The sequence below is a fragment of the Ambystoma mexicanum genome, chromosome 2q (genome assembly GCF_040938575.1).
Source record: "Ambystoma mexicanum isolate Mex_15411 chromosome 2q, UKY_AmexF1_1, whole genome shotgun sequence".
Lineage (NCBI taxonomy): Eukaryota > Metazoa > Chordata > Amphibia > Caudata > Ambystomatidae > Ambystoma > Ambystoma mexicanum.
In genome coordinates this window covers 624,932,153-624,956,907 of record NC_090924.1, presented here as the reverse complement: position 1 = coordinate 624,956,907, position 24,755 = coordinate 624,932,153, and the positions used below count along the sequence as shown (strand labels likewise).

Below are 24,755 nucleotides of genomic sequence, written 5' to 3'. Positions count from 1 at the left end.
ACTGGCCATAAAAGGGTGGTCGTTAAGAAGGATTGTATATTGTGGGGTCTGAAGAAGCTGCTCTTTGAGGAGTGTCTTCATTTCTAATCCGAGTTACAGGAGGATGGGAGGAATTGATTTGTGACTGGTGTTCGACTCCACAGTCATGGATGTGGTTCAGGAATGCTTGTTTCCGGTTTCATTCTTTTTTTTACATTTCTGTTCTCTAGTCTGGCCAAGATTTCACTTCAGGTGATGCACTGATCGCTAGAGATAATTAAGGAGCGTGCATGGCGACAGTGTTGTGTGATGCTCCTGGCTTTGACTGTGATGCATGCGTGTATGGCTAGGCAGTGAAGTGCAGCGAGTAGAGGGCATTATGTGGTTGTATTTGTGGATACCTTTGAGGAGGAAGAGGCGGTGCTGGGCGCTTCCAATACGTGTTATGGTGGTGCTTAAGACATTTCCTCTGTCCCTGTGGCAGGACCAGGGCCTTGTCTGATGGACCTGTGGCTAGGGTTGGTGGGACAGGCTTGATTTTCCACAAGCGAGAGAATACTGTCGATTTTTTTATTTTTTTCTTCACTGTATATGTTTTGATGGCGAGGTGGCTGGTGCCAGCTATGCTGTAAAGCCTTCAAGGTTTGGATGTATTGTTTTAGTAAAGGGCAGGAATTCTGTCTTGATGGGGATCCGTTTGATGTAGGCACTGGAGCTCTAGGTCTTTGACACAAGGTAAAAAAGGCAGGCATTGAGTTGGTTGAGGTCTTCGATTCGATATTTTCAGATAAGAGTAAATCGGTCTGACATTACCAGATAACAGCACGAACACCCTTCTCTCAGGCATATCTTTGCCAATGGGGCCAACCGGAGTAGCCAGTGAGGGCCACTATAATAACCTAGTGCTTTGTATTGCTGGGAGTTTCAACCAATTCTGCTGGTCCAATATACTGTAAAACGGGCCCTTTTCCGCAATGCTTCAAAAAATATCTCCATGTACCACGTAAACAGTATGTACTGAAAAGTAACAAATTGCGATTTGTGAATGTTGCCTACATTATTTGGGAAACCTGGGCTACGTTTTGTCCTAGATCAGTCATGCTCTCCACGAGCAGGAATCCTGCTCTTTTTTTTTTTGCATTTAATATATCGTGCACAGTGTACTTTCGCGACTTGCATGGAGGCGTAGTATGTTACAGTCTGAGGTCATGTTTTCCAGTCACGGGGAAGAAAGCAGCCCGCACAGTAGTAGCCCCTTACGGGTTGGAGCAGCCTTGTGATCTTGGGAAAACAATATTCTCGGAAATCATGTGCTCTATTATGAAACAGCGCACACCACTGTGTAGCAGAGCTTTTTCGTATGTAGCCTTCTCCTCAACCTTTCCCACCACTGCACAGATTCAGGTTGCAGTCATTCGATCTATTCCTCCTCCTGCAACTTAAAATGGCAGACAGTGCATCCCCTAACTGAAGAAAGCAAAAAGCGTTGTAAGTACAAAGTGACAAGAAGCAGATTTTGAACATACAGGTAGTTGGTTACCACTGGTAAGTTGATGGCTTAAGGATCCTGTCAACTGAAACTATTTCTGTTTAAACATAGGCCTCAGATACTCTTCAGTGAACTGCATTGTGTGATTAGTTTTGTTTCCATGGAACTCTCCTTAAAGTATACCTCAACATGCCTATTTTCTTTAGCTTTAAAAACTGGCTTCCCAAGGCAAAAAGACTGCTGGATCACTTCGGCCCACCATAGAAGGCACTCCAAAAAACACATATGTGCACCCTTTGTGTAATTGTTTCCAAGAAGTTTTAGAAAGTTGGTGGAGGGAAGTTATACATCACTTTTGGTAAAGTGACTTGTCACATTTCTAGTATGTATATTAAACTGAACTATGAGACCTGGCTCACTTAAAATAAGGCTGTTGAGCCTGCTGGAAGCTCCGCAGTAGGGCAGACATTAAGTGGAAGTCTGGATTCTCTTCAATAAAAAACGTTGGTAAAAACTAGGCGTGTACTGCACTTCAGCTTTGAGTAACTATTCAGCCAAATTCATGGTTCCTGTTGAATATTTTGTCTTCTCATTTTAATGCCATGTAACAACTCTGAGATGCAAATGTTGAATGCATATTGCAAAATATAATGGAATTAAACATTGTCTGACCGTATTCCTGATCAAATATCAGACTACGGTCCATATGTTTGTGTATTAGAGAATGCGTAGTGAGGACGTTTTGTAACTGGGAAAACTTTAGAATTCACAAAAGGTATCGGGGACTGAGGTAGTCTGTTTTATGTCGGGTAGAGAGACATACCCCTCACCTGAGGGGGCCTCTCTGAGGAACTTCTTGTTGGGAAATCACTCCAGTTGCTCTGTGGGCTAGTCTTCCAGGGGCTGGGGGTAGGGGTTGAATAGAGGGATAGGTGTGATGACTGTTTGTATGGAACATAGTGAGCTGTTGGTGAAATTCATAGAAGTGGAGGCTGATTGGAAATAGGAAGACTTCCAACAGGTGTGCTAGGTCAATAGGGATGGGGGCGAATTAGTTACGCGTCGGGCAGTGCAAGATGTTGTTAACCTTTCCTAAGCCATATTGGCGTCTTGGAAGATCGGGGCAATCTCTCAAATAGCATTCCAGGCTAGTCTGCCGCAACAGGGAACGTGTGAGAGAGGGAAGCACTTTGGTGTGTGGACAGAGCTGGAGAGCACCATCTCTGTTGGTGTTGTGGGGTAGAGAGTTGACAAGTGCGAGGCATGGGAAAAGCCACCGGGGGGGGGGGTTGCATCCTCTAATGTGGTGGGAAGGAGGTGAGATAAAATGAGAGATATGGTGGAATTGAGCACAGCAGGCAAGTGTCTTGGTAGAGCGTGTAAAGTTTGAACAGATTCAGTAACATGTCAGGCTTTCTTGTGTTATTAACCCTACTCCAGCCCTGTTGGCCTCTCTGGGAGGGCCCCCTCTGGCACTTGGCCTATGGGAGGGTGGAATAGTCTGGAGATGCAGTCCATTCACCAACCATGGACCATGGACTTGCGTCCTGCACCAGCGGGTAGAGGCCATTTATACATTTTGTTGTCCGAGACTCACATTTCACCTAAACTGCCTCGCAACTTTCAAGAGATTGTAATAGCAATATCGAGGTACAATATACCTGTTGGTCATTGCAACCTAGCACTAGGCATTGACGCAGCATGTCACCTTGACTACCTGGTTTTACATATGCAAGCATATTTGGTCGCTTGTTTTTCGGGTTGGTTTTTGTGGTAATTTTCTCTTGTCTGCCTTGCGTAGTTTAAATAAGGATGCTATGTTTTTTTTTTTTTTTCAAGTTTGTAAGATACTATTCGTCTTTGGTGGAAAACTTGAAATATTTGGTATTCGGCTGAATACTAAATACGCTATTTGGTAGACCCCTAGTAAAAATCAATAGGCCTGGTTTTAGAAATGTAGAAGGCGTGTAAGGAAAAAACATACCATCAACATTTTTCAAAGCCATACCAACTTGCTTTGCTCATGCTTGTTGACATTGCACTTGATTTGGGCAGGAGCTGGGGCTGTGGAAAGGACAGACTCACTTCAGCAAACTCTTGCCCCAGCCGGAGTGGGAGCTCAGGTTGTTTGATAAAGTTCTGAAAGCTTTACTTCGCTCAGGGATGGTTGTCCGTCACATCCGATGGCAAACCTAGACGAAGGCATTGGCTTTTCTGTTGCTCGGTTTTGTGTTCTCGTGGCTGCAATGAAGTTTTCTTGCACGCTGACTTGGCAGTGGCGTTTTTTTTACCGAGATTTCTTTTTAAGTGTGAAAGAGTTGTATGAAGCAATTCCGCGCAGCCGGTATACATAGAAAAGGAGCCTTTTAGCCAGCATAGATTTCATGTTGATCTCCCGCTACCTTACCATACCAAACTCCCCGTCTCCAACACTTTGATTGGATGCAGGGTTATTTCTGAAGTCAATTGAATGCGGATTTATAGTCGCTCAAGTAAAGTTGGTGTAATACATTGGACGAACTTACAAACCTATATTCACAGGAGAGACAAATTAACACAGGAGGAACACACTAATGTCTAGAAGAAAAGATACAGTTAACTTGATCTACTCATTATGTGGCCCTCTAGATGTTTGACTACAATTCCCATGATATTCATCACTCGCTTTACTGGTTAGCGATGATGGGAGTTGAAGTCAAAAACACCTGGAGGGCTACAAAATGAGTAATCGTAACTGGCACCCACCCACAAACTTTATCGAGTGGTTTAAGCCCAGAATCGAGGCACAAACCGAGGTTGTGGGTTCCCAGAAGTGGGCATTTATTTACTACCTTCCATTATTGAGGTTGTTTTGTAATGGACCCACGAGGCATTTTTACTCGCAAAACATATGGGCCCTCTCTAAACGGGTTGACATGCAACATTACCTTTTGGATTTTAACATTTTTCTGAGGATATGCCATTGGGGTCCTTGAAGCCAACTAGTGACAGTTCTATCAAAGTGTGTGTGCACCGTTTCTTCGAGTGCCTTGATGATTTCTTTTTTTTAATTTTTTTTTTAACGTTTTTGCCCTATAACCACACTTTTTCTGAAATTAGTGTTTGTACTGTCTACAAATGGGGGGTGACTTTGACTACCGCAAATACCTAAAGATGGCAATGTTACCCAGATTGGTGTGATGACCCCCCTATAAAACCCACCCAAAGGTATAATGTAATACTTTAGGAACATGATATTGGTTTTGGTTCGTTGTATTGTTAATTGGTCAAAACAAAAACAGGTTTCTAAGGGGTTTAGGCGCTCTCGCACTCAATGTAAGAACTATTCAGACACACTGTGGTTTTAAATACACTCTTATCCTAGTAGATTGTAAATGGCCTGGTTATCTATTGTGTTTTAAACACAGGGTGTACAGTAGTTTTCTCACTATTTTTCTAAAGTAAAATGTCGCCCAGTGTTGAATGCTGGTTAAATGAGGACTGAGAGTCAGGTGGTATCGCACCAAAACATGGAACCATTTTACGGTGAATCCCGGAATGGGGAATTTTTAGGTGTGTGTGTGTGGGAGGGGAGCGGTCCAGATATTATTTTGATGCAGAAATGGGTTAAAAGAAATTCGATGTTATGGGACTCGCACGAAAAACTGTGCTTTCATTATTTATTTTTTTTTAGGCAGAACCAGTCCGGTCCAGTGCTTCAGTCATGGAGATTTGCAGTACAGAAAATGAGTAGATGTTCATGGGAATTTCAGATTTGCACACGGAAGCATAAAACTGGAGCACATTTGGAGATGGCTGAAGAATATTTGAGGTGCTCATGCTTCAAATGTGATTCTCAGAGATTTGCCTCGGGACATGAATGCTCCAGAGAGCTCGAGGTGTGCTCCACTTTTAGGCTTTCTGGTTTGGGCATAAGGGGTAATGGGAGCAAACACGAGATGCTCACAGGCATCACCGTGTTGGCTTCAGTGCAAATCGGCTCATTATTTCTAGTAATAATTGTAAAATGTGGCTGCTTCATGCTGCATTCCCTTAACAATGGAAAGGAACAGATAAAAAGTACTCTGGTGCAAAACCTTAAATAAGCATACATTTCCAATAGCATCATCTTTGGAATTTCCCCCAATTGTTTTTTCAGAATGTAGTACAATTGTGCAGCACATACAATTGCTACTCTTCTGTTCTACGGTAGTTTCCTGTCTGAGGGGCCTGGTCAGATTATGCAAGCATGTCTCACTTTCCTCCCCTCAGAATCGATGCTTACCCATGTCTGGGAGTCTGTCTACAGGTTTCAGCTCTGACCCTCGGGTTACCTGTTGTCTCATATCTTCGCTGCTCTGCCACAAGCTAGTTCCACTTGACTTGCCAAACGGCAAGTCAAGTGGGATTGTCTCACAGATACTGGCCTGCATTCCAGGGATCTTCCTACCATCTACCTGTCTTAGTTTCACCTTCTCCTCCAACGTAGAACATCTTATTTCCCCGTTGCTTTCCCTCCTTTGTTACAGTGCTCTGACTCTCTTCCTTTCACTCTTCCTCCCCCCCTATCGCCTCCTTCCTAATCTTTTCATCCTCCGTTCTTTCCTCTCCTTCTTGGTCTTCAACTTCCTCTGCACTCTCTTCTCCCCTTCCACCCTCTTCTGTACTTTCCTCTCCCCTCTACCTTTCTCCTCAGGCACGAGGCGACTCTGTGCACCACAACCACCTCCTGCTGCACCCTCTGCTCCTCCACCTCTGGAGAATTCCACCTCGTCCTGGAGCGTCTACTCTCTGCACCGCCACTTCCCCCCGCACCGTCAGCTCTCTCTCGCTGTACCCCACTTCTCCACCGTTCTCCGCACCCCCACCACCTCCTGCACTTTCAGCTCTCCTTACACCTCTGCTTCTCCTGCACCTATTCAAGATGCTCACAACAGAGCCCTGATTCTGCACACGCATGAGGGTTGCTAACCCTTCGACCCTGAATGTGCCAGCATCATGGGTTTGCAGATAACTGTCATTATTTCTGCCCGGCCAGGATTGGGTAAATCCCAACCGTGCACTTACGTCAGGTGATAAAGATTGAAACTGTCTTGTGTATAGAGCCTACAAGAGGCTGGTCCAGCATCTTGGCATTTTGTTTGGGGTTTGCCAACATGCACATATGGAAGTCTTTGAGAGGGGCCAGTGCCGCCTTTGCGGAGTTCAGCACGCTGTTCTCTGTCTGCTCGCCGGCAGGTTCTGCTCGTTTCTCCTATCAGCAGGTATGGTTTCCTATCCTCCCCTAGTTCCCAGTGACCGCCCATGAACCATGCAATACTGCCGGGGTCTGGTTCCCAAGTCTGCTGGGTTGCTACTTCTGCACTCAAGGCTTGAAAAGCCAGCACCCTCTGTGACAAACCACTGCTCCTTGATCAGTGCTGTGCGGGTGGGGTGGAACGCCCGGAAGATCCTCACCATTCTTACCCTGGGCCCCACATCATGTTATGGGTGCTAGGCCTACCCCTCTAAGTTGCCACCCCACACGCCGCCGCCTTCACCACATAGGACCTGGCAGGGGACATATCTACATAAGTTTCAGGCAGTCTCCCGCTGTTCCCTATGGACCAGACCACACCTGGCCTAAATTATCAGCCACATTCTTGGAGAGCCGACCTGCCTCCTGTTAGCCTGCAGTCCCATACACATTAATAACCTAATGTCATTGTAAATTGTAGCAAAAATGGCTCTTGGGGGATTTCTCCTACATGTACATTGTGGTGGGTTTTCACATTTTTTTTAAAAAAGAATGTTGCATTTGTTTTATTGTGTCTTACAAAATGGGATGGTTATTTTTTTGCAAAACTACATTGTACAAGCTTAAAAAAAACAAAGGGTAATCGTGATGACGTTTTTCATTCAGGATTCTGCCAACAGTAGTCCTCCGTGTACTATTATTATCGCATTCCTATTTATACTTGTGTTTGTGCCCCTGCGGGTAGGTATTTCGTCCCCCGATGTCTGTTGACGTAGTAGAACTCGTGACCCTCTCTGGTTCCGTTTCGTTTGCGGTTATGGCTTCCGGGTCACAAGTTCTAGCCTTCGACCGCAGATGTATGGGAATGACTACACCTCCCAGCAAAGGGCGTTTTTTGCACTCGTGCAAAAATAAATGTGTAATTTTCTAGTGTGTCACAACATTTAAGAAACTCCATGACAAAGGCCCCAGGCATGCACTACAGAGCGTTTTCCCTTTGGTGAGCTTTCTTACAAATGCATTCTTTTTCTAGACCTAAATAATAGCCCTCATGAATGTATACTTTTACTAGAGCACCTTTTGTGTCCCCTATAGAGTGGATGCTGGAGACAGCATAACGCTTCCAGTGCTTTTAGGCACTAGAATGAGTAACACGGTGGTTCTGGATTGATAACGAAGTGTTTTTCCTGATGAAGGTGGTAAACATCTCTATTTCCCACGGAAACCGGATGTGTTAGGTAAAGCTGCACGCCAAGGAGAATGCACATAGACATTCACATTCACTGCAAAGGTCATTACCTCACAGACTCTTTTTGACAGATTGTAGATCTGATACCGAAATATGCAATTACGTGGGGCACAGACATATTAGACACTATTGATTAGGTGTTCAAAGCAGTCTGTCCTGGACTCTAGGAGGTTACATAATTGTATCATCCGTTTAGTCTTTTAATAAGCCATGCGGACAGTCAATAATAAATGTTGTTCCTCATACTAGTCCGGACACACCTTTTTAATGGTCTTAGAAAGATTTGATGAAGTAGTTTAGAGAGGGCAAGTCTTCTCCTTCTGTCTTTCATCTAGATAGGCGGCCCAGCACCGCTCACTAGGGTTTACATGCCTTCCTTCAGGGACATTTGGAGCCTTTGAAGGGACAGTTACCTAGATTTTCCAGGTCTCAAATGATTTAATCCTCTTCCTCTCTCTGCAGTGTTTTCACAATACAAATTGGGCGTTAGTGAGGAAGTGAGCTTGCCCAATAGGCCTCAAGTGGCTTGTGAAAAGCCCCAATTTACCATTTTTAATTAGACAAGGAGACAGATCCATTTCCGTGCAGTATCACCAAATGGCATATTGCTTTCCGACAGCCATATCCTGTAGGGGAATACCTGTTGATCGCTTCCATAGAAATCCCAGGTTTTAGTGACACGATATTGGGGAGTGTGTGCACAGAGTGCTGCTGTGGGGGTGCATGTCTTTAAGTCAGCCAGTCCCTAGTTCGCTTTTAAAGCCGGACTGGGATGTGCCCCTTCCCTCGTCCCCTCTTTCCTCCTTTTGCTGACCACAGACCGAGGCTTGTGAACCCTCAATGCCTAGAGGAATTGCAACACAAGAGGAGCCAACTGGACACATGAGCGCCTGTGTTAACTGCATTGTTGCTAGAAGGAAACCCTTTGTTTTGCGTAAATATCCCGTCCACCTTTAGCAGCAACCTGGAGAGGGTATGCTTTATTATTTTGGGAGTGAACTGGAATAGTGACACTACAGGGCTTCTGTTTTGGGGTGAAGAGCTGCCTTTTTGATATTTTCTCCATCCCTTGCAACACCACATTAACCACTAGAGCTACCTTCACAAATTCTGGGATTTACCACTTGTTTTGAAAGCCTGGCAGAGGGCCCCAGCTATTTGGCCTTTGAGGACGTAGATCTGTATTGGTCGATATAGAAAGTGGTCTTTTTAGTGGCCATTACTTACGCCCATAGGTTGATAGAGTTGAGGACTTAGATGTTTTCACAACCTTAATTCAGGGTTCTCCCAGATAAAGAATTGCTGTGGACATGGTCTTCCTTCTTGCTGAAAGACCTGTCAATCAAGAAACTACATTGTCAGTTTTCTATGCAATCCAGTCTGCCCGGGAGGAGGAGTTGCTGGGCGGCAGGTGGACTGCGCTGATTTATCATTTCCACCAGTCGGATTCTTTATTGTTGATATTCGGTACATCTAGACCAGGATGGTTGTTGTTGGCCATTATAGTGGCGTATGAGTTCTCGGGAGTTCCCTTTCATCCTTTGTTGAGGGGTAGATCGACTAGGAGTGTAGCCTCCTCCTCCCGGGAGGAAGCAAGGTGGTTGTCACTTTTGCATGCATGTAGGGCCTCCATTTGGGCTTCTTCTCACGCCTTTGTTTCTCATGATAGGGGGGAGGGTTGGTGTTGAGTCTGATGCATACTTTAGGAAACAAGTTTTTAGTTCAGTTATGGCTTCACTTTCAGTCATTGTTAATTTGTGTGTTTGACATGTGAACATCTTGTGGTAGATAACCTAGCACTTTGCAGAAGAGCTGGTCTATGCTGTTTCCGTTTGCCGATTGGTTGGGAGGTGGATTGTCGTGTGATTCACTCTGGTTCCCCATTACAAAGTAAGGGGATGAGGAAGAGCGATATTCACCAGTGTATCGCAAACACCTGTATATCAGTCTATATTTTCACCAAGTAACTGCAATACTCCCCTAATAAAGCACAAGTGCTATAGTAATATTTTGTATTCCCCACTATGGCTATTGGTGTCAATCCCTTGTTGCAGATAGTTCATATGGTACATCACAATACCAAATACCAGCAAAGACTCAGTATTTCCTCTTTATGAGGTTGATAAAGTTGTGTGTATAGAAAATCTGGTAATAATGACGCCTACTGCGCAAAAAGAAAAGAGTACTTGCATTGGAAAGCACTAGTTGGAAAATCTAGCATAGCATCAATATAGTGCTAGTATGGAACTCGGTTCTTCCAAATAAGGCTGGTAGAAAGGGGGCTGCCACTGCCCATGATTCCCCAAGTTCAAGACCGTAAACCAAGGAGTCAAGGTCCATACACGCTTTGAAACACATTGTGTATAGGCGCTATTTAAATAAACTATCAATAGCTTGGCTTTGCTGCTAGATGTTTCTGTGATCTTGGGCAGATCATCTCACCGTATTGAAAGACTGGTGTTTTTTATCAAATATTTTGCCTTCTTGCATTGTGGAGCCCTTCTTTAGCCTATTAAGTGCTCTTTTTTTCCATTTCATGAATGTTATTTATGGGGAAGAAGTCTTAGAAGAGAGATGTTTTCAGGTCTTATTGTACATACAAATGGTTGTGCTTTTATTTCTATAATTTCAAATAGTCTGTGCCAAACCATGGGTAAAAGGTGACCAACCTTATTGCACGTCGTCTTTTGCTGGGTACATTTAAATCTTAAAAATACAGTACTATTTTTTTTTTATTTATTTTTTTTTTTTTTAACCTTGTATCAACTCGGGAGACTGGTACTTTTAGACTTCTATACATATATATTGGAAAAATAAAAGCTGCAATCATTATTAGGTTATTTTGTGAACTTCGAAGTCCGTTCCAAACAGGATATTATTTGCATTATTGAAAGTCAAGCATTACAAAATAAGTACGCATCTGCTTCTTAAAGCACCTGAAAACCATTTCCTTCTTTTAATCTGTTTGTTTAGGGGAACACCCCTTCGCAGTAACTTCAGAGTCCATATTGTCTATTAATGCTATGGTATGTGTACCTTCCTGGTTGCTGCCAGTCTGTCTTCTGTCTTTATGCTTGAGCACTTGTACATTCTGTGAGGGCAGCTGCTAATCTGAGCTCTGTCTTTGTTGAAGTAGGAGTAACATTTTCTTACACATCCAAGAGGTTGGGCAGGAACTTGGGATATACAATAGAGAAAACGACTATCCATCCATATAGGGATACGCTGTGTACAGCGTAAACATCCACCAGTCAGTCAGAGGGGAGTTTGGACTCCATGCCCATTCAACTCTTGCGTTGCCACTCGGCTGAGACTGACAACATGGTATTGGGTACTATAAAATACATCATATGCGATACTGTGTCCTACCTCCTTTCCATGCGCAACGGACACCCCTAGCCCTGTCTCCTTGGGATGGACGTCCAACCTGATTGGGCCTAATTCATGGATTTAGTTGTGCAGAAAAAAGGGTAATTGCACGTGATTCTGCGCTCAAATCCCTGTTCGTCAATTCATGGAATTAAATGTGCAGAACTTTACCTGGACTTGTGTGGAGTTTGCGCTTGCTCGGCACATCTCTGCGAGCTGTTAAGGGCTGTACACGAGACTCCACACAGAGAGTGGGTGTGACTTGCGCAGAGGGCTGAGAAGGGGGCAGAACACCAAAAATAGGCAACAACTTGCGAAAAAGTGGGTGTTCCGAGGGACAGCCTGCAGGCAGTCCCTTGCGCCCACAATTGCACGGCATGCGATGTATTCATGGATTCGGTCGTGCAACCTATCGGCCAGAAAATAGCCACGCAAGTCCTTCATAGGAGTTGCTACCCAAAGGCAGGCGTAAGTACACTTGCGTGTAGGATCTGCAGCACGGAGGTGGGGTTGCATGTCATATTTCGCAGGGTGCGTGTACTTAACCGGGGTTCCGATGTAACTTGGGGGTGTGCATAAGCAGTGCAGCAGGGTGCCGGAACGGTTTATGGGTGTTCGCACTCAGATTTTCAGAGTTTAGACCGAGTTATGATTTTTTTTTTTATATATGCAGGTTGTCGGGGTGCCAGAAGCAGTTACGGGGAACCCTGTGCAGGGTCCTCCAGATGCAGATCTGCTTGCAGGGAACCCCACAAACTGTTTGAAGGGTGTGTGTATTTGCGCCCGGGGAGCACGCAAAGGTAGCTGACCTTGTCATTTATGCTTTGCGTGTGTGTTCTGGCCGCGACTTGCGAATACGGTTTCATTGCGCAAACAATTCCATGAATACGCGAGGCGCACATTTTTTATTCTGCACGCAGGCTCCTTCTCGGTGCGCGGCCCTTGCAGGATTTCTGTGCACTTTTCTATGAATCGGGCCATAGGTCTCGATAAAGGCCTTTTCTTGCTGGGAGAGACCTGCCTTGAGCGAACAGACCATGACACCCACCCTTACACCTCTAAAGACACTTTGTGTTCTGGGGCATTTGTAAACTGCACCCCTGCCGTGGCATTTAAGCGAACAACAGTTAAAATGGAAACGTCTGCATATCTCCACTTTTCTGTGCGTGCGCTAGAAAATGGAGCTCGGTTGCACGGGCCACCTTCAAAACCATGTATTAAGTAACGTGGGATGCGCGATGGATGCACGCGGATACCTGTAACCCACATGGGTGTCTGCGAGTTGCTTCATTAGCCACTAATTGAAAGCCTCTACTTTTAACCTAGCAAGCTCGGCTGACCAGGGCGCAAACCAGGGCCCAGACTGTGGCCTTTGAAGGCTGTCCACAGGCTGCCCTCTGGAGCTTCCACGGAAACCACCGACTACATTATTTATGCTGTCACCTCCCTCACTTTACATTTCAAGTCTGTACATGTTGGACATATTTTGTCCGCAAATGCGCCTCGCCTTGCCAGCACGTGGGTATGACGGGGAGTGAATTCTATGCCTTGCTCGTGGCAGCTGGCACACTGAAATATTAAGCCCATATATGGCCAAGTATTCCGCAGATTGCCTACGTGATTACAGCATTACCCCTTCAAGAGAGTTTACTAAAAATAGTAAAGATGGCAGAAGAAGCAGTCTTTTCCTGCCCGCTCGCCCTTTTGTGTGAAAAGGCCCGGCTTCCAGGGTGGCGCTTGCAACCTGAAGCCTGGTGGGTGAGGCTGCCCAATCGGCTGGCAGTTACTATCCTACCATTTCGACCCCTATTCACGAGTTATTCCATGCCTCCCGTCGGGTTAAGCTCTGTTGCGATTTACTTACTAAACCTGTGCCTTTTGGACAGGACTAAGCGGCTCGAGTAAAAACACACTCACCCTCTGGCACAGTCACACTTGCACTCTGCGTTTGCGAGGCTCACAGGTCCGCTTCTGCGAAGGTGTACACACTTTCAATTTTAAGATGAACTAGCATTGCCAGAGCCAGTTGGTCTGGCTTCTTCGTAGATTAAATAGTTTCTCTATTGTTGAGAGAGTTGATGCGCTTGTGTGAATCGGTTAGTGGGTGGTTTGGTCAGTGAGTGGTTTGTCTTATTGTTGAAAGCTCCGACTTCGCTCGAGAGGTGCAGCGATGTGTACAGGGTGTGGATAAAGAAGCGTATGGGTAGCATTTTGGAGGGATGGGTGACTTGTGTGCTTTTGTAAGAGTTTTAAACATTCGCCTATGCTGAGAAAAATGTGCCTTTTATATGTGGGCCTCGCTGATCAAAGAATTAAACGTTTATCTTTTTTCAAATAAGTTCTTGAAATGGAGGTCGGGCACCCCCCCCTCAACCCCCCGCACCCCACACAGATTTATGGATGATTTTTTTCTGATCACCGCCCTGCATGATCCTTATTACAAAAAGGAAAACAAATACACATTTTAGTCCGATCCTGTCAAGAGCCCTACAGGAGCATGCCCTTTGCAGACTATCAAATATTATTTTAATAGTACCTGTAAACATACTTCCTTCAAGAATTCGCCTGAACCCATGGAAGTAGAAAACAAAACACATTTTTGTAACCGCACTTTAAAAGCTGTGGTACTGGTTGTGGGTTCTCATTTGTAATGGCCCCATGTGAACTAGTCGAATGCCACATTTGTGCAAGCAAAGCAAACCTGACGAGTTGGTGGACAGTCGGAGGGATTTTGGGTGGCCGTTCACTGGTGTATGAACCCTCCGATGGGAGCGGGTGGCACAGTGTGCAGTGAAGCCGACCTGCTGCAGTTCCATAACTCGCGTTTCCTTCCCATCAACGGATCATCCCTTTTACTTCCAGTGCACCCTTCCAAGGTATGCAAATGAACTCCCACAATGTTACCTCTAGAATGATAACATCCAGAATGATCGTCATTCCTTTTATGGGGCCCAACATGAAAACACTTTCAACTGAATGATTTGGGAGGCACTGGCGTCGACGCCTTACTCTTATCATCAAAGGGGTTGTAGACTAGTTGTGTGTTATAGCTGTGAACGATTTTGCAGTTTGTCCCCACTCCTCCCAAAAAGCGTTTCGTTGCTTTTTCGTGTCAAGGGGAATTCGCTTGTTGACTATGTCTCGTGGTCAAGTTCAGCTTCTCCATCATCATAGCCAAAGGGGAGTAGGGGGTTGGTTCCCATCCCCACGAAGTATAATAATACCTAGCATGGGGGGAGTCCGTGAAAGATCCAACTCTGGAGAAGTCCTTTTACCATCTATGTTGTGTTTGCTATGTCTGGCCTGTCACTAGTATGGACCATATTTTGGCTTTTAAAACGAATAATGGGTTTATAATTGTTCTTTTATAACGGAGATTGGTTTCTAAGCACCAGATCGGGATTCGAAACTGTTACGCTGCGTTGTCTTGCTTCCAAGACCAATGCGTTGCCCCTGAGCGATCTCCCCTACAGGTCCTATTTTTTTTTTTTTTACCAATGGCAGCATGGACATTTTTTTTTTAAAGTTATTTCTTAATTGTGGGCTACATTGCCTGTAATTACATTTGAATGCCAAAAAATAAGTAGTATTACTGGTTACACAAAACCCCCTCTCGCAGGTCCTCCACTGGTAAGACGTCTGACACTCGTCACGTTTTCTTGTGGAAGCACACGTGATATCTGGGAAGTCTCCAGTGTGAAGGACGTTATGGTCAGAAGGCTGTTGGTTGCCAGCAGAGCCCTTAAAGTTTAGGGCCTAAACGCACTGTACACATTTAGGCTAGAGATCAAACTCTCTGCAACCGGGCCTAAAAAGGCACCATATCTCCCTACAGCATATGCCAAGAGACCTTCTCGGTCACCCTTGCCCCAACCTAAAAAACACACAACCTTGCTCAACTCAATTCCGGTGCCCCGTTGCAGCCATGCCACAGTAATAGTCATTGCTTCTTACACATGGTGCACCATTGCCAGATGTGGCGCCGCACCTTTCATCAGGGTCGGACTGGGACAAGAAATAGGCCCGGTGACCCAAAAAAAAGTGCTCCACTTCTCACCTCAAAAAAGTGGCCCACCCCTCCCTCACCACCCTTGACCTCTGATGACATCACCGGAAGTGATGTCATTTGACCCCACCCCAAAGTGACATCCCGGGAAGCGATGAAACACTACCTTTCCCCCCTTGACAAAACAGGAAGTGGCATCAAATAGCATTGTTCCTAAGTACACTAAATTACTGTGAATCCAAGCAGATGTCCAAGGCCAAATGATAATATGGTATTATATAGCACTTACGCTTAAGCTCTTTTTTTTATAGAACAAATATGCATACATTATCACCCAACCTGTGTTGGTACTCATTTATCGAATCGACCTAAGAAGGATGAAAGGCTTTTTGAAAAAGAAGAAAAAATAGATTTTTTTTTTCTATTTCCTTTTCTTCCAAACCAGCCCAGACATGGCCAGAAACCAGCCCCCACTCCCAGGGACGATTTCGGCCCTGCCTTTCATCACCACCATAGCCCGGCAGCACCCACTGTCACTGCTGCCTCCTGCTCATATTATACAGTGCGTTCTGTGAGAGGGAGCGGAGCGGCATAAGACTGTTGCTGGGCCTGCTCCTTGCTAAGTGAGGTGTTTGGGGGGTGGGGCGGTATTCCATTATAGCATGTCTCTTAGGCGTCCTTCCTGTACGTTTGTATCTTCTTTTCAGACGTTTCCCTGATGAAGAATCATGTGGTCTGAAACACATTGTCACCTGTCTCCATTTCATCTAGGCCACAGATGCTGCTATATTAAGGAACGTGTCCTTCATTAATCCTTTGACCATGTTGTGCATCTTTGAAACCTCAGTGCTTGTCGCTGCTTGGGCACACCCAAACCTTTTAGGGCGTTGAATTGTTCCACAGGGTGCAAATGTGGCTGTGCGTCTGTACCAAATATTGGCTCTGGATGAACGTGTGCAATTTGATATGTATCGTCTATTTAGTGGCGCCCACTCCATCCATGTAATTCAATGATTTGCACTCTCCCATCAGTGTCCACGCCCATCCGGCCCAAACATAAGAATTTGTGGAGTTTGCTTCAGTATACTGCTTCACACACACCCCAGCAATTATTTAAAAAATCATGGAGCACATTCAATTACTGAGGGCATGATTTTTTGGGAGAGGGGGGATTTTTGGCGATAATTTTATTTTCACATTTTCAATAATGAACATCTCCCAAACCCCGAGTTAACTGGGGGCATGTTTTGACTGATATAAAACATAGCCATGAGACGAGATTGCGAGAGTTCTCGTGGAGTCTGCGCATGTGTGATGGGATTTCCCTGCGCGTGCTCGAGGTTTTGAGAGCGCACGCCCTGGCTGATGGAAGTGCCTGGAATGTGCAGCTATAGAAAGGGTCTGCTCTGTGTGATACAGATTTGCTGGTTTTTGCCGAGTCGTCCGGTCAGGACTAGCAACTTTACTAGATAGATGTTTCATTCAGATGTGACCGCGCTGCGCATTGGCTTCCCGGAAGTTCTCTGTCCCCTCTGGGAAACGCTATTGTTTATTTTCAATGTAGTTGCAGTTTTTTTTCTGATCGTGACGTTGCTTACAGCTTAGCCTGGGTGAGTTTTACGTGGGGACAATACAATGGCTGACAAATTAGGTATTCGTGTTGGCGAGTTTGTTTGGCACTTCACGATTGGCTGCAGGGAGATTGTATATGCCGTTAATTGGCAGCTTCTAAACACGAGGTACGAGATTACCAATAAACCATCAATGGCACGTGGCGTTCATAGTGAGTAAAAGCAGACTCTGGTATGGTACACAGTTTGACTCGTCTGACCTATATCGTTACAATCGGGTCTGGCCTTAGTGCAGAGTGGGCAGGGCGACCGTCCAGGGTGCCTAGCCCGGCCGCTACCACCCCGCCCCCCCCCCCCCCCCCCCCCGCCATGCCAGCTCGGGGAGTCCTCCAAGAGACAGGACTGCTCTCCCCAACACTGGCGTATTAGCAGTCCTCCTGTGCAATTTTGAGTGCTTGCACCATGAAGTGCAAATGCATGGAAATTCAGCTGGACCCTGGTTTACAACATGGTTTTGCAGGACACTTTAGACAGTGGCGCTTCAGAAGCAGTGGAGGGCGTGTTACCATATGGCATCATTTGCGCCCTATACCTCGCCATCCACATTTATGGTTCCATTAGTAGCAAAGTAACACGAACAGCACAAACCAATAACATTATAGGACTGGACAGCATAAAGGGCACCGACTTGTTAGATTTATCTCTAGGGCCTGTGTTGGCATTTCCAAGGGTTCTATGTGATATTTTTTCCCTTTTGAAGGGTGAACACAAAAAGACAATTTATTGGTATCCGGTAATAATGTCATAATACATAATGTCGCTGGGAAAAGCCATTGGCGACACTATATAAGGTGACAATGTGTATGGGGACGGGTTGCGGGGATGTCCTCTGCTCCCATTGTTTAAAAAATAAAAATCGGGGGTTGCAGGGTTGTCCCCCGCATGTCCATGCAAAAAATTTGACATTTTTGTCAGGGGACATTTTTGCGGGGACATTACATGGAAGCAATTTATTTTAGAAGCATGTATTTGTTGGCCTTCAAAATGCCAAAATATCACACAATGAAACCCCCCAGCCCAACACATTCCACCCTCCTCGGCCTCTCCCAGTCATGCACACAGTACCCCCCTCCTACGCCCCCCCCACTGCTCTCACAATCATTCCCCCCCTCCTCTCTCGCACACACCCGCACTTACTGGCAAAACACACACAACCGCTCTAACACACAACTCCCGCGCCTGTCAGTCCTTGCAGGCACCAGTGTGCGGCAGGAGCTTGACAGCTTGATTTTGAAAGACCGCTCGCAGCAGTCTCAAATTGGTATTATTTTGCATTTTTAAAGGCGAGTTATAAAAACATGCAGATCCCCCCCCCCCCCCAATTTGGAAATGTGTTGACATCATAGGAAATATCATTAAAAGGTGTGTCATCAGCCTTTGCTACTTTATGATAGCAACAAATGAACGGTCACGATTATCAAGAAGTAACAACTCTATAGTTTTGTAAACCAGAGGAGAGGATTTTTAATAGCAAAAGATGAACATTGAATCCGCTTGTATGAACTCACAATGTTGCTGCACAAGGCACAGTGAGATTAAATGATTACACAAATTCGATACGTCCCGAACGTGACATTAAATGAATCGCCTTAGAAACATATAGCGTACAATTAATAGGAGTATGGCTTTGTTTTACCCAGCCTGACTAGAACGTCACAGTAAAAGCCTACACAAGACGAGTTTTTAAAACTGCTTCCCCAGTGAAAGAGAATGCAGTGCAGAGCAATGTCATCTGCTAGGGTCTTTATTTCACACAGCATGCACTGCTATCCCCCCCACCCCCAAACCACCTCTTAATGGACATTATTTCTTCCCCAGGCACCCCTGTGCCTTGGCTATTGAGCACGAATCAGTCTCTCTCTCTCGACCCCCAGCTAAACCTCAGGGGGGAGCAGCTGTCCGTTCCTGCCGACCCGCCAAACTGCACACAATTAGAGGTGCAGATTTCGAGAGCCGGTTAGAGACGCCCATTTAAAGCACCGTGTAAAAGAGTTCCAAACATTTAAGTAGTTCCTCCATAAAACGTTGCATCTCATGAGCTAATGGTGGGGCTGATTGCATATGGGAGCCTGTGATGGGAGAGGCATGGGGGGAGGGGAGGAAATGGGTGCGGGGGGTGTGGGGGGGTTCATGAATGCAGGCTCTGGTGAACCAGACACACCCACTCCTGCGATTGGCTGCCCGAGCACCTTTGGTGCAGGTGTCATTTGAATGATGTGTCCCAGTGCACAGTTCAGCAAGGTTCTGCGTTATTTGGAGTTTAGTCGGTGGTTTTGATGGGAGGCAGTACAGACATTGTTACACTAGTCTAAACTGGGAGGACCTCTGCACGACACAAGGCAATCTCATAATTGCGCACACAGAAGAGGTGGCGATGGAGCTCAGTTTTAGGCCGGGATGTCACTGGAGGGGAAAGGTCATGGTTAGTTGAGTTTGTTTGGAAGTGGGTGCCAGGGAGAGGAGAGTGGAATGATGTCATTGTGGATTGTCCACAACTCGTTAGTACAGGTTGTGTATGGAGAGGGGGGGCTCTGCAGCTTCCACCCCTGTGCCAAATTAGACCTACAGATCCAGGTTTTTTTAAATTTCTGAATTAGATATTTGACCCCAAACAAGCATCTGATTTGGCGCGAGTCGCCATTCTTTGCTGCTGTCTAAGGAAGCTCTAGGTTAGCTTATTTGTAAGGAGTAATTGAGCACGAGCTTGCTTTTTTTATTTTTTTTTAAATTCCAACTGGATTCCTGCATTCTTGGAATGGAAGTAAATGTACTCCAGCATCGCATGTGCCGTCTTGCATTTCCCATCACCCACCTTGTCCCAGTAGTATTGGCGTCAGATTAATGCACGTCTATCAGAATGACAGAAGATTCAATTATAGAGAAGATCAATAGAGCAGGCGATGGGGTTTTCAGTGTCAACTCAGCCCTTTTCATGCAGGAAGCATCGCATGCTTTTCGATCTTCCCTTCAATGAAAATGATGCATGTAAGTCGAGCACTTGAGATGCGGCCATGGCAATGTTGGGGGGGTATCCTCGCCATGAAACGCAGGATGTGGTTAAAGTAAACTTTCAAGATGGAAGAGCTATTTCCCAAGCAGCGATGTGATGTGGAAGCGCAAGTGACGTCAGCACTGGGCAGTCACAAGTGGTGCGCATAGTGTTGCATCGTCTGTCCCTAGTTTACAGACGGGGCGCTTAAAGTATGCTGCTGTCTTGATCGCCACATTTCAAGCACCCACTTCAGTAAATAACCACTAGCAAGAGGTGGTTGCGTAGCGACAAATGGTATTCTCTTCAGAAGGGGAGGTAGAGCATTTTTAATTTGGCATTCATTAATGATCACTGTAATCTTGTAATGAAAGTGTGCACTGAGAAAAGGTCACTGACCTGCAAGTGATTCTCTAGCGTGTGCCTTCCCCCTTATATTCACTTATTTCTGAGGACTATGTCCGACATGGGTTACAGTCGCAGAACATTTCTGATATAATTCAATGCAGTAGCCTTCTAGCAGCACTGAGGTCTAGACATATTCACTCACATCTTTATAAAGCAGAGTCATTCAGTCTCAGAGACTGTATGACTCTGAAGAACACCAGAGTTGTTGGAATTGAAATTTGTGCTAAACCATTACAAATTGTACACAGTGATTTACCACTGAACCTTGTACCTACCTCTACAATTCATTGTCCACTAAGAGGTTTTTGTTTCCTATGACATACAGTGAGTGTGAATATTACGAAATTGTTTGACTTTGACCATTGTTTCACACTTTTGCTGATTTAATACTTGTTTTAAAACTTACTATATTTGATTAAATTCTAGTTTTTAAGTGGCTGTTCTATTTTTGTTTATTTAGCGACTCTTCCACTTGGCCTGTCGATCCTTGTTCTATTTTTCTATATTTACTGTCAGTGATAACCTTCACATGGCTGGCCAATTGAAACAGTAGTTGTCTGGCTTTCTTTTCTGTAGACTCTTCCTCTTTCAGACTTCACGACCAGCAGTTAAATCCCATACAGATGACCACCCTTGCATGGGGGTGGGTGGATCATGTGTGGTCCTATGGTGTTTCTGGCACCCCAAATGCATTAAAACTAAGCATTAGCAAAGACAACCCGCTTGCTTTTATGTAGGCAGTGGATCTGCATTTTGCAGGCACTACCTGGCCATACGATGCTGAAAGCTGGCAAATGGTGCTAGTACCTGGGAATCTTATGGCTGATGAATACCCACCCACGAGCCAAAACTTTTGGCTTTGCCAATGCTTTTAACAGGAATGGAGTGCAAGGGCATGAATACTGCTTATGAATGAACCGGCTGAGAGCTTATTGAGCGAATGTATAGATGCAGCTAAGCTGAAGGCCGCTCGTAAAGCACACAGCTAGACTCTGAGAACCCAGGGAGAATGTCCTTTGGATGGGGAGGATCAGGCAGTAGGTGGATAGGGCCATACAAACTAGCATGACCATTGCTGGCCAATGGATGGTTAAATAATCAAACGCTCCCCCCAAATGAGTGAATGTGTCTGTGTGTGTCTCTCTCGCAATACAAAACTAAAAGGGCTTTGTGGCGCATGTTGTCATCTGGAAGTTGCTGTACTGATTAGGCAGTGTGCATTCATAGGAATGTAGTCCATTTGTGCCCTCCTCCATTGAAAGGAGCAGTGTGCGCTCGTTGGCTTGGGACCTTGTGATTATTTGAGGCGAGCTTCTGAATAAAGTGAAGCAGGTCACCTGCTGTGACATGTAGCCCTGTCCTCATATCGGTTCTGAGTGCATTCTCGGAAATGAAGTCCTTTGGTCTCTACATGGTTAGTCAGAGTGCAACTTTGGATATTCTTTTCTGTTGGGCACTCTGACATAATGAGGCATGGTGTATTCTAGAACCCTGAAAAGAGCCCAGTGGTGCCTTGGAACTTTGTGAAAGAGGAGGCATGCTGGCATCTAGGCAGGTAGGAGAAAGTGTTAGCCAAGTTCTAGCATGTGGTGAGAGCAGGGTGACGAGAGGAGATGCTGCATTGATGGCGGTGTTCCAATCAATGGACTGATTCTGGTGGAAGGAGGCTGGGCATACCCAAGGGCCTGCAGCCTACCTCTTTATAATGAGATGAGATGGGCTGGCAGACAGTGACAAGCCTGCGCTTGGAGGGGAGTTCAGGTTTCCAGAGGGTACTAAGGACTTTCCTCCTCACAGTTACCACTTAGATGACGATAGAAGACTGCAGTCTCCACTCATCCTGCATCATATTTAGTTAGTTAGGCGTGAGAGTGAGTTTACCAAATCTGCCTGGTGGAGGGCTTCCATAAGGATTTCATTTTTGTGGCCCCCAATGGACAGTGAGTAGATCTCTCGGGATCTACCTGGTAAATCCATGGTGCTGTGTATTTCCTTCTGCATTCCACTGGCCCCCGGAGAATGTTTTCTCCCACATTGGACTTTTAGCTACTTTTTGATGTCCCCCCGCCCCCCAGGCATAGTGGCTTACAGAACCAGAGTATTTCAACATGTTTCGCTGCCTCTCCCTCTGGCCCAATATGTGGGGTCGGCCTGCTCATTAACATTATTATATGGGGGATCCAAAGCGGCTTGCCTCGAATCTCACAGGACTCACGTGGACTATCTTAAATCCATCTTGGTGTCTTTTTCCACAGTTTCCAAATGTTTATTGGACTTATCCGGCTTTTACTTTATGAATGTTCAATGTTTGATTCTTCCTTCTAGCAACATGTTACCTCTACAGAGAGGAAAGGGTGTTCCCCTACTGATTAATCCCATACCGTACGCACATGTCCCTAGGCTTTTCAAGAAGCTCTGACTAAATAAGCAAAACAATAGTTTTCTAAATCATAAGCAACATTGAGCAAAAACACAAAGCCTAATGTCGCCCAGAAGCAGGTGTGGGCACACTACTTTCCACTTGTAGCAGATTTGTGCTGTATAGAAGGAAAGGTGGGGGGGGGGGGGGTTGGGGAGGTTGCTGAAAGGCATTATCCAACCCAGATTATTTCTTGAGGTGAATGCATGATTTAGGTCTATGGTGAATAGGAGTGCTTGGGCTTACACCATGCGTTCTTGAAGTACTTATCATTTCATTACCACTCCCTGCCCAAAGGGAGTTTGCAGCATTGTTTTAGCATCATAATTCAAGCAGTCTAGCATAACTACTCTCCAATTTAGCACCTTCTCTCAGTGTATTTTTGTTTAGACTTCTTGCATTTCTCAATATAATGCCATGGCAGGTGGATATCGATGACTAAGGAGGTAGTGACTTTAGTTAACTGATTTTTCTTGCCAGCTTTGTTTGGGTAAAGAAATGTAAGGTCATTAATGACTTTTTTTATTAATAATTTCAGATTCCTGCCACAAAGAGCATCAGCCATGTCGATCATGGACCACAGCCCCACCACTGGAGTGGTCACCGTCATAGTCATCCTCATTGCCATCGCCGCTCTCGGAGCCCTAATTCTGGGATGCTGGTGCTACTTGCGCCTCCAACGGATCAGCCAGTCCGAGGACGAGGAGAGCATCGTGGGAGAAGGTGAAACCAAAGAGCCCTTCCTCCTGGTACAGTACTCGGCTAAAGGGCCGCGCGTGGAGCGGAAGGCCAAGCTTGCATCCAACGGCACCGAAGTTAACAGCTAACTGGTAGAAAGACCAACAGACTTCCTAATGTCTCTAATGAGCAGCGTTCAAACTGTGAAGACTACGGACACTTTGGGGAAGACCCCTTTTTGACATAAGACTAGCATTGTTTTGGTTTGTCACGGCATGCACTGAGAAGGTATATTTTCCAGCAACCCTTGTATTTTAATAGCATTTTGTTACTTGAATGTTTGGGCGGGGCGGGGCCTATTTTGATTAAGTTACTACTGTAATGTGAATTACTACCAAAACTGTGAATCTGTACATAGTGTACCCAAAGCTTTGCCTTTTTATAATTTGAAGTGAATATGGTGGTTTTGCAGTTATCTTTTGGGTGAAAAGGGTTGTGGGGTCGGGGAGAAAGTAGGATGCCGACGTGAGATGGGTTGTCGGAGAAATCCGGACCTGTGGATAGTGTTTTTATTTCCAACCGCCCCACCGCAGTTACTTTTCAGGATGAGCGCAGAATCATCGCTTGCTTTGGAAACGTGGTTGCTTATTTAAGAACTTTTGTATCTGTCCTCGGCTGTGACTGCCCTCAAGGGGTTCGTTAGTGGGAAACGGTCACAAGTGCAGAACAATATATTTTTCTTCAGATAGATTTTTACTGTTTGTGTGACTATTTTTTACCAAGGGAGCGGCTGCAAGGACACTGCTTATTTTGCTCGCACGGAAGCCGATGATGTACTTTGTTTCGTTTACTGTAAATGGGACAGGCCGGAAGGCTTCCACGAGACTTGTAAAATGGCGGCAGAGCGGTTGTTTCACTTTGTTTGCAAGCAGGATGGCCTTGCAAAATGGAGATATTATACAGATATTTTAAATACTAGCATAATTATGACATGCTCGCACTGCAGCAGTTTCCCGTCAGCGGGTTACATGTACACCTTTATTTTTTGCCATAACTGACCAAATGTGAAGTGTCAGTCTGTATGTTTTTTAAGAAAAATCTGTGTGTGTGTATATAGTGTATCCTCTAATCTCCTGTGTTTGCTTTCTGACCCCTGAGCCAGAGACGTGGAATGAATTCAGATACCTGCCAGCAGGGGTGTCTGATGACCTGCTCATCTGAGGAAGGGAACCCCGGGGGACGGTGTCCCAGTTCCCTGCACGGACTGTAAACGCCTCCTAGCAGATTATGTACTGAAGTCATGGGCTATTTGCCATGTAAAAC

General features: G+C 45.4%; 1 protein-coding gene across 1 annotated transcript in view; it reads left to right on the top strand.

The window, feature by feature from the left end:
- Nucleotides 1-23,720, top strand: part of SNN (stannin) — a 95,312-nt gene extending 71,592 nt beyond the window's left edge. The window contains exon 2 of the mRNA XM_069647794.1: nt 23,293-23,720. Within this exon, the coding sequence (XP_069503895.1) occupies nt 23,318-23,581 (264 nt within the window). The 5' untranslated portion in view covers nt 23,293-23,317 and the 3' untranslated portion in view covers nt 23,582-23,720. The remainder of the gene's footprint in view (nt 1-23,292) is intronic.
- The last annotated feature ends 1,035 nt before the right edge of the window (nt 23,721-24,755 follow it).